Source organism: Vulpes lagopus, chromosome 1 (genome assembly GCF_018345385.1).
Source record: "Vulpes lagopus strain Blue_001 chromosome 1, ASM1834538v1, whole genome shotgun sequence".
Classification (NCBI taxonomy): domain Eukaryota; kingdom Metazoa; phylum Chordata; class Mammalia; order Carnivora; family Canidae; genus Vulpes; species Vulpes lagopus.
This window is the reverse complement of record NC_054824.1, coordinates 107,429,454-107,444,028: the sequence shown is the minus strand read 5'-3', so window position 1 is coordinate 107,444,028 and position 14,575 is coordinate 107,429,454. Positions and strand designations below refer to the sequence as shown.

Here is a 14,575-nt window from a genome sequence, read left to right as displayed (position 1 = left end):
CTCCTTACTTTACAGAGGTCATACATCTGCTTAACTATTCATGTAGTCATCTGTATCTTGTCATGTTCCAAAATTAACTTTCAAAAAGACACAGTAAGATAAAAACAGTTGAGGGCTAACTGCTGTGGGGAAAAGGGACATCAGCACCATAGGTAGTGCCCAAAGGCTCACCTGCAGACCCTGTACACTTGCCTTGAGGTGGGTCTTGTCCTGGGTTCTAACTCTTCTCCCGGGTTCTGACTCGTCTCGCATCATCCTGAAATAAGTTAGTGTTCAGAAGTTTAAGAACAAACCATTGCTGTGTGAGAGAGGATAAGCTGTTCCTTCTACATACTTTAGAAAGATGCTTCTTCCAGCGGTCCTTTTAGAGAGAGATCCATACAATATAGTGAATCTCAAAATAAAACAACTTCATATTAAATACTCCCATCAGGATGCTTCCCCTTTGAGGTGCTCAGTCCAGCATGGACGTGTCACATGTGAATACTCAGCTCGCAGCATTTCCTGAAGCATGTGGTGGTTTGATGGAGACAGCTGAGGCACCTAGAAAAATGGTGGGCTGTGTGTGCTCTTGAAGCAGCTCTCAGTAAACATTCTCTCAGCTAGATCTTTAAAAAATCCTGAAGGGCAGGGAGTTTGAGGTATTGTGCCCTCAATCATTTGCAGCAAATTATTAATAGAGTAGGGATGCTGCTCCAGATGCCATGACATCCTGAAATCTTACAGTTCATCTGAAACAAAATTAATGTGTGCTAAACTTTTTATTTTTATAAGATTTTATTTATGAGAGACAGATAGACAGACATAGAGGGAGAAGCAGTCTCCCCCCACAGGGAGCCCGATGTGGGACTTGATTTCCAGGCCCAGGATCATGCCCTGAGCTGAAGGCAGATGCTCAGCCACTAAGCCACTGAGGCATCCTCCCTGCCCTTTTATTTTAAATAAGAAATTACATGAGTTAAGTTGGAAATGGGGGCACCGTCTTGTGCGTACTTCTGGACTTGTCAGTGGTATATCCTCCCCCCTGCCCCTGTCCTCTCCTGAGGGAGGGGCCGTCATGCTATTCTCCTTTATTTCTTGACTTGCGTTCCTCGTGAAGATTCATGGCTGCCTTCTAATCCAGCAGATGGAAGTGTAATCCCTGTGCCACCCCAGGGAATTGACCTGAGGAGCTGTCATGCCTCCTGTTTATAGTTGGTTAGATATTTTAACTCAGCCTGGAGGAGCTTGCCAGTCACGTGAGAAGGATAATACCTTAGTCCGTGGATTCTACGCCCCATGATGGCTAAAAGTGGGTTTGTTGAAGGCAATAGATCCATGGGAAACATGTATGTACAGTTTTGAGTGCAGCACTTGCCTAGCTAGACTATGAACCTATGTTTCTGTAATCCCCTTACCTCTGTGATAGTGTCCTACACAGAACGATTATTTTTCCCATACCAGTCATCTTTGCAACTCCTTTAAGGATGTTGCAGCAGAATTTATGATAAAGTGGTACACTGTCTGCCTAGAAAGAGATCTTCCTATTTTCTGTCCATTAGGAATGTCCTAGGAGGTAGTGGGGCTGTGACCCAATGGGTGCTGGGAGAGGACGCAGAAACAGAGGGTGAGGGATGCTGGTGCCCTTCCGTGTGGCACTTGCTGCTCCCTGCCTGCCTTTGTGGAAGAAGGTGCTTAGTGCAAAATGGAGATTTGAAATGAGTTCTTCTTTGAGAGTAAAGAGAAAAAAATTCATATATAATGTGGGGGGGGGGCAGTGTTCTCATCAAGTAATGCGTTATGCCTCAGTAAAGATAGAAATGATAACTAATAAATTAAAATTTTATTTTCTAAGGGTAAGTTATCCAAATGGTATTTCATTCCAATGTTTTTGGATTTTTTAAATGTTTTTGAAGCATTTTTCCATATATTCATTCATTCCAGTTTCTCTCTCGTAAGTCTGCATATGTACTTTGACTATTTGTTGGTTAGGATTTAGTATTTTTTTCTAATTAATTTGTGTGGACCCTATATAATAAAAAAGTTAACCCTTTTTATATAGTTCCATTTTTTAAACAATTTTTTTAAAGATTTTATTTATTATTTATTCATGAGGGAAACAGAGAGAGAGAGGCAGAGACACAGGCAGAGGGAGAAGCAGGCTCCATGCAGGAAGCCCGATGTGGAACTCCATCCCGGGTCTCCAGGATCCCGCCCTGGGCTGAAGGTGGTGCTAAGCCACTGATCCACCCAGGCTGCCTGTATAGTTCCTTTTTAAAATTAGAAACTGAGCGCCCCCCCCCCCAATTGATAACTCTTCTACTTGAAAATGACAACCAATTTCTTTAAAACTAACTAAATAAATAAATACAAGCTTTTAAAGCATTTTTTTTTTTTTTTAGTGAGTCTTACCCTGTGTTCCTGTGAATGCTTTTCTCAGGTATGCTGATAACTGAAGGTCTTAGATTTTATTCTGAGGTTAAGCACAGCAACCTTCTCCTTTAACCCAGGGTGGACAAGGCATAGACCACAGTTTAAATAATTTAACTGCCATCGTTCAAAATTTGAATAAAATGGAGATTTATTCATGATTTTCTATCCTCCCAATGAAGAGAGGATTTTTAAATTTTCAGATTGAAGGATTGTTTTTTATTTTTACCAGCAGCCAGCTATTATTCATAAGTCTATTTTAGCTGCATATTCTAACTTTCTAAAAGTATGGTTAATTCAGTGTACTCTTTAAAAGACTACTTTGTGCAGACTACTGAGTCAAAAAAATCTAAGCAATGTGCTAGGGATTCCTTGTTCCCATGAAAACTAGAAATTCAAGCTAAGCATGGTGTTGACTCAGTGATTTAATGAATTTGTTACTCTGGATTTTCATTGATTGCTTTAACAAGACAGGTAAGACTTGATAGTATAAATAGTAAGGTCGGCTAAGTAGCTATAACAGGAGACTGATTAAATCAGAATTTCTCTGACAAGATGAATATGTTGTGAGGATGTTTTCAAAAATGTGGAATCCTAGGACAGTGGAGACCCCTCCTGGGCTGCTAATACAGTGGCGTGCATAATCCAGTTCATCTCTTGACATTGCAGTCAAGTATAATTGGCTTTGGTTTTATACTCGTAGCAATGTTCGTGGGGGAAAACTGCATTTACAATGTGTAATTGTTTCTAGGCTTCAGAAGCTGGCTTTAAGAAATAATTGTACAGCTACAACTCAGCATCTGCGACTCCTCATTAGAGGACAAGACCAGGACTGCTTTCAGGTTTGTACAGTACGTGGTGCTGTTTCATCTTCTTTCAGACCACTTACACGCACAGACCCTCATGTGGTGCTTCAGCTTTGAAAGTTTGGGTTGATGGTAGTTGTATTTGTGCTCCTGCTATGTTGTATGCAGTAATTGTTTTTAAATTGTAGCTTCAACACACTTTTGGTTCTGAAGAACGACTAACCAGTAACTGTGAGATTAGAATGTGTCCAAAAGAAGATGTTCACATCTCTGTGTTATTTGCACCTACTCGATTATCTTGTATGTTGGCTAAACTAGAAATTAAACAACTGGGAATTCGATCGCAACCAGGCATTAAGTTCACGGTAAGATGATCTTATTGCTTTTTTTCCTCCCATGGAGTTTCTGACATGTTATAATTATTAGTTCAATATTGGTAAACTGTGTATACTCTGCTTTTTTATAAGTCAGAATAGATATTTGCCTCGCTTTACAAATAAGTTAGGGAGTACGTATGTGCTTTGTACAAGTGTAATGTTCTAAAAGTAGCCTCCATATTATTCTTGTGGGAAACCATCTCTCATGCCTCTAAGTTTCATTTCAGCTGGAGCATTTTGAAATGTACCCAACTTTACAGGAACACACTTTTTGGTAAATCCAGATCAAACTTTAAGAATATTGACTTTCCGGGATCCCTGGGTGGCGCAGCGGTTTGGCGCCTGCCTTTGGCCCAGGGCGCGATCCTGGAGACCCGGGGTCAAATCCCACATCAGGCTCCCGGTGCATGGAGCCTGCTTCTCCCTCCGCCTGTCTCTCTCTCTCTCTCTCTCTCTGTGACTATCGTAAATAAATAAAAAATTAAAAAAAAAAAAAAAAAGAATATTGACTTTCCAAGTAAATTGTACTTTCTCTATTCAGTAAAATACCCACTGACACCATTTACTAGACTGTTCCAGAACTAGGGATACAAAAACAAGAGCTTTTATATTTTGTTCCTTCCCAGTGTAATTTTTAGAAAGGATTTCAACTCATTTCTTTAGATATAGTCAGAGCAGTGAGAAATAAAGGTGGTAAATCATTGAGAAAAACAAAGAAAAGAATAATCAAATGAAACACACATTCTATAAATGTGCATACCTTAAAGCTACACAGTTTTTGGCTGTGGGGCTGAACTAAAATTTTGGTCCATTTTTAGTGTCAAAGAGGGAATGCAATGAGTTACGAGATTAACAGTACCAAAAGCTTGAAATTATTTTGTTTTGAGAGAGAAACAAGAGTGAACAGGGTGGGGTAGGGTGATGGCAGAGGGGGAGGGAGAAAGAATCTTAAGCAGGCTCCATACCCAGTGAGGATCCTGACATGGGGCTTGATCTCACGACTCTGAGGTCATGACCTGAGCCAAAATCAAGAGTTGGGCACTTAACCAACTGAGTCACCCAGGAACCACCAGACAGTTGTTTTAAAAAACAGTACATCTGGGATGCCTGGGTGGCTCAGCAGTTGAGCATCTGCCTTTGGCTCAAGGCTTGGTCCTGGAGTCCCGGGATCAAGTCCCACATCGGACTCCCTGCATGGAGCCTGTTTCTCCCTCTGCCTGTGTCTCTGCCTCTCTCTCTCTCTCATTCTCTCTGTGTCTCTCATGAATAAATAAATAGAATCTAAATAATTAATTAATTAATTAAATAGTATAGCTTTATGGCAAACATAGCTTTTTTTGTTGCTGAAGCTTGACATATTCTCTGTGGAGCTCTTCCTTTGGCTACATGAGCTGTGGTGGGCAAAGCTGTTTAAAGATGTAAGTAGTTGGGCTGGCTGGCTCAGTCAACACAGCAGGTGACTCTTGATCTCAGGATTGTGAGTTTCAGCCCCATGTTGGGGGATGGGTTTACTTAATTAAAAAGAAAAAGAAAAAGATGTAAGTCGTTGTCTCTAGGAACAACAGTCTTTTGTGTGAGTTGAGGACACAATGCCAAAGTACCACATACCCTGATGATCTGGTTTCAAGTAAGAAATCAAGTGGTTTGGGGGATCCCTGGGTGGCGCAGCAGTTTAGCGCCTGCCTTTGACCCAGGGCGCGATCCTGGAGACCCGGGATCGAATCCCACGTCGGGCTCCCAGTGCATGGAGCCTGCCTCTCTCTCTCTCTCTCTCTCTCTCTGTGTGTGTGTGTGTGTGTGTGACTATCATAAATAAATTTAAAAAAAAAAAAAAAGAAAGAAATCAAGTGGTTTGTGGAGAGAACTGGAAGGGACTATCCTGAATAGATTTCTATAAGTTTCATGTTTACTAGCCAAGATGTTAAGATTATTCTTAAGAATTTCTGGAGAACTAAAAAAAAAAAAAAAAAAAGAATTTCTGGAGAACTAATAATTCCCTGATTGTTTAGGGCAGGACCATTTGATTTGACAGTCACCCAACAGAAGTACAGGCTGATGTTCTCTTAAGACAAACCAGAACCCTAGGGGGAGACCTGCCTATGTAAATGCCACCTGTTCTCTCAGAGGTGGACTAAATGGGGACCTGAAGTGCACAGATGAATATGACTTTTATCCAAGTCTCACAAGACTTGGACTACCAGCACTAATGTATTTTTGTGGAGATAAAGAACCTGGTACAGTGGTGCAAGAGCACTTCACTGTAGCGATGAGAGATTGGGAATAGCTTTGCTTCTGTTCTTCACACTTACTCTGGATAGTCTCCACTTGCTCATGCTTCACTCACTTATCTTCTTGGTTTGGTTCTGAGAAATAAGTGAAATTATGCTTTGTGTACCATAAAGCATTGTGGGACTGCAATAAAAATATATTGATTGGATGCTGAGTATATGCCAGGCCCTACTCTTAATTGTCACGACATGGAATACCACACTTTATCTTTAAAAGGAACTACCTAGTTCATTCCACTGTCTCTATTCTACACATAGGGAAACAAACCTAGACAGATGCTTGGGATGGTGGTGCATCTCACACAGCAGTAAGTGGTCCAGGGTTCACATTCAGACTACCTGGCAGCAAAGCTCACTTTTATCTATTGTATGGGCTCTGAGTGTTCATCCTGCCTCTGTTTTCCAGTCCTGCGGAGCAGCAGTTTTCAACCAGAGGCTGTTTTACCCTCCAGGGGACATTTGGCAATATGTGGACATATTTTTGGTTGTCATAACTGAGGGTAGGAAAAGGGTGCTGCTGGCACCTAATAAGTAGAAGCCAGGGATGTAGCTAACCTCCCTGTAAGGCGCAGGCTGGCCCCACCACAAGGAATGATAGAGCTCAGGGTGTCCATAGTGTGAGGTTAAGAAACCCTTCCCTGGAACAGTAGTTTTTCCTCTTGAATCTTTGGATTCTATTAGCCTTGGTCAGATTTTTTTTTATTTAATCATACTTTTTCTTTCTTAACTATTTACTCAGCAGTTAATTTGTGATTCCTTAGGCTTTGAAAAATACAGGAAAAATACTTCTGTTGAGTGTTTTCAAAGGCTGACTTTCCCATTATTTTCTGGTTGCATACGTAAAATCTACTGCAAGTTTCTGTGGGAAGAGAAATTAGAAACACTTGGCTTTCAAAACTACCAAGAGCTCACTCTGAATGAGGAGGGATTTGTAGGAGCTTCAGATCTGAAGCATTTTAAAATGCTACCAATCTGTACTCATTTTGGCAAGCCAGTACCAATTTATGAGGTCCCTAAATTTAATTTTTTAAATGTTATTTTGAGTGCATAACACAACTCAGAATAAGCTGTTGATATTTTCAAGTTTGCAAGGTATACTTTGGAACACATTTTATTTGTTTTAAAGATTTTATTTGTTTGAGAGAGAGAGAACATGAGTGGTAGGAAATGGTTGGGGTAGAGGGAGAAGGAGACTCCCCACAGAGCAAAGAGCCTGACAGTGGGGCTCAATCCCAGGACCCTGGTATCATGACCTGAGCCAAAGGTAGATGCTTAACCAGCTGAGCCACCCAGGTGCCCCCGGAATACATTTTAATAGTTAGCAGTGATCATTTTTAAAAGAATACCTTTTTATCTTTTTTTTAAAGACTTATTTATTTTAGAGAGACAGCATGCATGCATGAGCTGGGAGGGAGCAGGGGAGAGAGAGAGAGAATCTCAAGCAGACTCATCACTGACCGAGGAACTCAATCCCAGGATCCTGAGATCATGAGCTGAGCCAAATTCATCAAGAGTCGGATGCTTAACCAACTGAGCCACCCAGGCTCCTCTTAAAGGAGTACGTTTTAAAGGATATGGAAAGTTTGTTTCCCAGCAGCATACCTATCTTCCTGTATTTTTATTTATAGACTTTATTTTCTGAATCCTTGTTCCCTGGTAGTGCTGACCCCTGTGGAAGCAGCCTGGCTTAGAGACAGCACCGGTTGGCACCTAACGCCTGCCTTCGGTCTGCACTCTGGCTAGGATTCTGTCCTCTGAGAGCTGTTTGAGTTCTTGGCTTCTATTTGGTCCCTCTAGCACACTTCTTTCTCACTCTGGAAGATGAAAAGCTAATAGGATTATAGAATAATAGATGTTTTTTTCACCAACACATTTCATTTTCAAAATTGAGAATTACTGGGAAGTTGGAAGAACTGTGTATGGTGAACCGTCACATACTCTACTACTTACATTCCATATTTACTTTATCCCATATCCAACCATTCATCTCTTTTTTTATGCATTTAAAAGTAAATCACAAATATCAGTATGTTTCACCTTAAACACTTCCTAAGCAAGTTTATCCGTACAAATTTTTTTATTCCTTTATCATCTAAGCTTGCTTTTATGACAATGAAATAATTTAGCATATTGGAAGGTAAATAATTTTGCAACTCTTTGTTTTTGTTCTAAAGTTCTTTAATATAATGCTGGAATGGAAGTGGGGTAACTTCTAGCTAACGTACACAAATAATAATTATAATTTTAATTATATTTGGGGGTTTTGCCCATAATTTAATCTTTGCTTTCTGCTTACATAAAAATAATTCTGGATGTATATATCTTCTGCTTTTAGATACCTTTGTCTGGATATGGAGGAACAAGTAATCTTATTTTGGAAGATGTTAAGAAGTTATCTGACAGTTACATGGTAACAGTGAATGACTTAATACCTGGCAAAGAAAGTAGAATTGTTTTTTCTGTTCATAACACCGGCTCTCGGGCAGCTTTTGTTAAAGCAATAGGTTTTAAGGATTCTCAGAAAAAAGTTTTGCTGGATCCTAAAGTACTAAGGATTTTTCCAGATAAATTTGTGCTCAAAGAAAAAACACGAGAAGTAAGTATGTCTCAGCACTAAAAATACGAACTCATTTTTAAGTGAAATTAAGAATTATGTATTTTATGGCTAAAAAATAGTATTTGAAAGTAATAAAGGGGTGGAAATACTTACCTGATCTTAGAAGTGCTGTCATATGCACCCATGTCTACTGATTGTGTAGGCTCATATTAGAGTTAATTCACAATGAAGTGACTCAAGGAAAATATTTAATATTCACTCCTGATTTTTTTTTTCTTGGCATCAGGATGTTACTCTAATATATAATCCATTAGACAGAAAGAACAATTACACAACCACAACAGAACTGTCAACTATATACTTCTTTGGTGGTGATGAAATTTCGAGGCAGCAGTATCGAAGGTAGGTTATTTAGATGGTTTGGGAAACTGTTCAGTAGAAATAATGAAGACTTAAAAACAATTTGGAATTTGAAAGTTATAGATATAGAACATGGTCAGCTACTTATTAGTGAACTGGTGGATGAAAAGCTTGATAAAATTTGTATAGCTGGTAGTCCGACATGTGAGGAAGAAATGCCTGTAGGAAACTCATCTGCTATATTTGTAATGTGCCTTCTTTTCTAAACATATGTATTGTATTGTGCCTCTTTTCCTGTATGCAAATAGGCACCTCAGACTTCTTATAATAGGACCATCTTCCTAATGATGGTAGGTCAATTTTAGAAAAGATTTAAGAACTATTGAAAGAATATTTTGTGTATAAACACACCTGACTCACTTGTAGTATTTCTGGGAATGTTGTGAATTATTTGAAAGGATCAAGTTGTATTTAGAAATGTGTAGGGTGTTTAACTTGGCTAACTTGATGCATGTGCTTCTAGTAAATTTGGTACCTCTAAATATCGTTTAATATACAAAAATCTTGTCAAACTTAGACGTTTAGATTTAGATGTGATTTAAACATAGGTAACTTTTTTATATGTTGAATTCAGAGTTCTTGTATGATAAAATTTTGTTGCCTTAGCCTAGAGGGCCTGAATATACTAAAATGAGTGAGACTCACAACGTTTCATGTGTTCATTAGCTCCTAGGAGGGGAGGGTTATACACTTATACCAGCATTTCCTTCTTCTAACCCTTTGTGCTCTGCTATATTTTATTCTGATACATAATTTAGGAAATTGTTTTATTTTTGATCTGTTGAGTGAGGGGTTGTTGAGATGTTTAAAAAGAGACTTGAATGACAGGCTGCTACATAATGTTAGAATAGACCCAATATAAAGAGCTCAACTTTGAATCTGGTTTTGTTTCTCACTTAAGTATTTTAGATATGGAAACAGACATTTGGAGAAATTAGATGACCAGGTTTGGGCTTTCCCCCCCTCATAAAAACCTCTTTGCCACATGTATATAGCAATGAGGTTTCTTTGGTTTGTGGACATCTGAGTATTAGAAATTTACATTTTAGTTCTCTCACCTCAAAGATTCTTTTTTTTTTTTTTTTTTTCACCTCAAAGATTCTTTAGAAGAGGTCAGGTAAATATAGTTATATGGCGATTTAAATGTCTCTCTCTGACATCTAACTTATATTATGTTCTTGGCATATTCTTTTTTCCTTGAGACAAATTCCTAACTATGATCAAATTCTTACAAATGAAAATGTAAGACCTGAAGAGAATCTAATTTTACTCTTCTCTCTACTTCTATATTAGGGAGCTCGTTTGATGTTCATATTTAACTGAAAGCAATGACTATGCTACCATGTATAACTTTCAAGGAAATTTCCAAAACAAATTTTCTTTTAAAAATACCTATATTAGGATTTAAGACGTGAGATCTATATACTAATGCATTATGCATGCTATTTGTGAGATTTGTCATGTACACTAAGGAAAATCTAATTTATGTAAAATCATTTTTTAATAAAATCCTCTATTGGCAGAGCCCTTTTGCATAAACCAGGGATTATAGAACAAGTGCTTCCAGAACATAGTGTGCTGCAGAACATTGATTTTGCTGAGACATTTCAGGATGAGTTACTAGTAACTGAAGGTAAGAATTTCAGCATGTCTTAATACTACCAATGACCCAGAAGATGTATCTGGATCCAAGGATGTGTTATAAAGAAGATGAGTATTAGTTTAGATTATGGAATCAGGCTGAGTTTGAGCCACACATCTGCTGTATGACTTTGGATGTCACTGAGATTGTTTTCTTTTTCGTAAATGAGAGTTATAATATCTAACTTCTCATCCATACAGAACTGTGAAGATAACATGAGAGAGCCTTGCTATGTAAATGTTAGATGTTATCACGTACTATGGCACCTATTCTTTGGGTAGACTTATAAATAGGAGGAGAATGGTCATTATTGAATTCAAATTACTATTTAAGATTTAGTGATTGCAGGAGCAGCCCTGGTGGCTCAGCGGTTTAGCGCCTGCCTTCAGCCCAGGGCATGATCCTGGAGACCCCAGATCGAGTCCCACGTCAGGCTCTCTGCATGGAGCCTGCTTCTCCCTCTGCCTGTATCTCTGCCTCTCTCTCTCTCTATCTCTCTGTCTCTCATGAATAAATAAAAACCTTAAAAAAAAAAGGATTTAGTGATTGCAGACTCAAACTCAGTTTGAGATTTCTGTGTCTGTTGTACAATTTATGGAGGATATAATGTTGGAAATAAAAATCCAAAAAAGACAGCAGTGGAATAATTCCAACCTAGATATTTAATTCTATTTGAGCTGAGTTGTTTAAGCATCTAATGGTGTTTATTACTGATGTAAAAAGTATGTATTGAGACATACAAATTATGTAAAAATGGACATATTTTCACCACAGTATTGTTTATAACAGAAAGAAGTTAAAAGTAACCTAAATGTCCAAGAGTAAGGCATTGTTTAATTATGTAATAGAATATGTTGAAGCAATTAAAGCAATGATATGATTCTATAGTAAATGACATGAGAAAGCTCTTCATTAATAAAAATTATTTTAAAGTTTACATACTAAGATCTCCTGATAAAAATAATTTAATGTGTCTATATACATCTACATAGATAAAATTGCAGGAGTATACACACCAAATATGGTATGGTTATGTTCTGGTAGTAGAATTTCAGGTGGTAGTGTTTTTTTCCCTCATTTTCGTTTTCTCGTTTTTTAATGGTGAAAGATCTATAACTTGTAAAATATGAAATGATAAAAGGATATTTATGCCTATGTAGAGGTGATGTAGAATAGTTCATGATCTTTTTGGTAATTAGGCTAGATCATCTGCTCAAAGGGACAGTAGGGAGGGGTGAGTTAAAAATAGTGAAAAGAGAGGATCCCTGGGTGGCGCAGCGGTTTGGCACCTGCCTTTGGCCCAGGGCGCGATCCTGGAGACCCAGGATCGAGTCCCACATCGGGCTCCCGGTGCATGGAGCCTGCTTCTCCCTCTGCCTTTGTCTCTGCCTCTCTCTCTCTCTCTCTCTTTCTTTCTCTCTCTCTCTGTAACTATCATAAATAAATTAATTTTAAAAAATAGTGAAAAGATTTGAAAATTGATCTTGTCAGCAATGTGTTAAGGGAGCAGAGTATGGAAAGACCTTGGATTTGGAATTGAAACAATTCAGGACCCATCTTTGCCATTTAATCTCCTCTCAGCTTTATCTTCTTTATCTCTTCTTCGTAAGAAAGATCCCCCAAAATAAAGGAGTTAAACTGAATTATGCTTTGTAGATGAAAGCACTTAGTAACACATGACAACAATCCTGAAAATGTGATTAAAAGTAGGTAGGATGAGTTCGCACAGTTGCATGATTCAGCAACATTTCATTTATTGATTGTAGAAGTGAAAGATGCAGTCCTTGCCCTTTAGGTTCCTCCAGACTAAGGGGAAGACAAGTGATTAAAGTAGGATATGCAAAGGGCCATGATGAGCTGTGTTTAAGAATCTGGAGAATTAAAAAAAAAAAAAAGGAATCTGGAGGATACAGAAAAAGGGTACCCCATTTAAAATGAAATGACTTTTGAGGTATCTTGAAGAATGAGGAGTTGACAAGATAGAGAGGCTGGGGACCAGCATGGGGAAGGATATTCCAAGGAAAGGGAGCTGCGTGTACAGAAATTCAAGAAATGCATATTAAGGGTTGTGTTGACATACCTAACTAAGAGCTCAAGTAACCCATCAAGACCACCTATCTAAGATGGGGTTGAGTTGGGACTTCAGGTAGGGCCTGTCTCTTTGAGACACTAGAATACTAGATTCCTTGAGATGGTGTAGTTATTGTCCAGAGGAAGGGAAGAACCATTCCCACTTTGTGTTGCATTGGTTTGTATAGTAGATCACCTATGGAAATGTTGCAGTTGAACTTTTTTACATGATTATTTTGAATAGCATTTGTTTGAGCACATTGCTATTACAGGTCTTTATAATCTTGCTTTTGGAAATTTGTGATTTGTGGCAAATATTTTCACACTTGATTTAAACGATATCTTTGTTATTATAAATTTCAATTTATGCTTACTATATTCTTTTAACAATTTTTAATTTAAAAAGTCTAACTCTTGGGCACCTGAGTGGCTCAGTGGGTTGGGCATCTGCCTTCAGCTTCGGTCATGGTCCCGGGGTCCTGGGATCGAATCCCGTGTCGGGCTCCCTGCTTGGTGGAGAGCCTGCTTCTTCTTCTCCCCCTGCTCATGCATTCTCTCTCTCTCTCTCAAATAAATAAAATCTTTTTTAAAAGTCTAATTCTTAATGTCTAATTTACTATTTTTTTTAAGTAGGCTCCACATCCAGCATGGAGCTTGAACTCATGACCCTGAGATCAAGAGTCAGATAGATGCTTAACTGACTGAGCCACCCAGGCACCCCTCTTAATGTCTAATTTAAGTGTAGAATACAAGTACCTTCTATAAAATTTCTTGTATATAAAAATTCAGGTGGACTAATATAGAGATATTCAACTTTAGAACTATTTTATTAATCGGCAATATTTAGTTACATTATTGCCTGGTTTCTAGATTTGCTAAAGTTAATGTCTGTGAGACCACCACTTATAAATTGTGAATCCTTACCTCTTTGTGCTTCAGATTCCTCATCCTTGAAGTGGAGATAATATATACCTACCCCCAAAGAGTTGTGAAAGCTAACTAGATTAATATGCATGAAGGAACTAGAACAGTACCTGGCCCACAGTCAGCTTCTTGTATATGTAGCTTTAAACACATTGTACTTTAATGCTCAGGACAACCCCTGAGAAAGATTGTTACTTGATATTATCTTTGGGGAGACTAGAGTTTAGAGAAGTGAAGTTACCACATCCAAGGCCAGGACCTGAGCTGCCTATAATTTCATGCTAGTCAGTGGCAGTAAACCTCAAATGTCACCCACCCTCAACCTAAGAAAATAATATTCTGTGGCTGTAGATGTATAAGTTTATCTGTTACTTTGTGGTGTGATTATGTGAAGACTCATGTATTTCAAATATTATTTTCTGTTTCAGTGTATGATCTTCCCCAACGACCAAATGATATTCAGCTCTTCTATGGAAATATGCGCAAAATTATACTTTCAGTAATTGGAGAATTCAGAGATTCTGTGTCTAGCAGTGAATTCCTTCAGCCTTCTTCCAAACTTAGCTTAGAATCTAAAAGGTAAGACAGACAAAACATCTCACCAGATTTCAAGATAATTTAATTCATAGTAGAGTTCATTTTTTCTTTACTTTTTTTTGCCTCAACGTGTTTATTATTTCATCTTTATATTTTAGTTTAAGTTGAAATAATTTCAAATTTACAGAAAAGTTTAAAAATGGTAGATATGCTTCTTTCATTGAGATTTCTCAGTTGCTAACATTTTACCACATTTACCGTACTGTCTTTCATGTATATATAACTTATTTCTGAATCATTTAAAAGTAAGTTGCCGGCATGATGACCAGTTTGTCCTAAGGTTCCTAAAAACACAGACCCTCTCCTAAATAGCTATAGTAAGCCCATCAAAATTAGGACCTTAATATTGTTAAAGTACTGACATCTAGTCCACAGATTGCATGCAAATTCCCCAGTTCCCTAATAAAGTCCTTTAACAATTAAAGAAATAAGCAAGAAACTTCCTCTTTCCTTTTCCTCTTTGGCCCAGAATCTAATCTGAGATC

The 14,575-nt window shown here is 38.1% G+C and overlaps 1 protein-coding gene across 6 annotated transcripts in view; it reads left to right on the top strand.

Annotated features, from left to right (window-relative positions):
* Nucleotides 1-14,575, top strand: part of CEP192 (centrosomal protein 192) — a 159,794-nt gene that overhangs the window by 109,006 nt on the left and 36,213 nt on the right. For all 6 annotated transcript variants that reach the window (XM_041767448.1, XM_041767440.1, XM_041767443.1 and 3 more), the window contains 6 exons: nucleotides 3,161-3,251; nucleotides 3,404-3,580; nucleotides 8,216-8,476; nucleotides 8,724-8,839; nucleotides 10,381-10,490; nucleotides 13,922-14,072. In XM_041767448.1, the coding sequence (XP_041623382.1) occupies nucleotides 3,161-3,251; nucleotides 3,404-3,580; nucleotides 8,216-8,476; nucleotides 8,724-8,839; nucleotides 10,381-10,490; nucleotides 13,922-14,072 (906 nt within the window). The remainder of the gene's footprint in view (nucleotides 1-3,160; nucleotides 3,252-3,403; nucleotides 3,581-8,215; nucleotides 8,477-8,723; nucleotides 8,840-10,380; nucleotides 10,491-13,921; nucleotides 14,073-14,575) is intronic.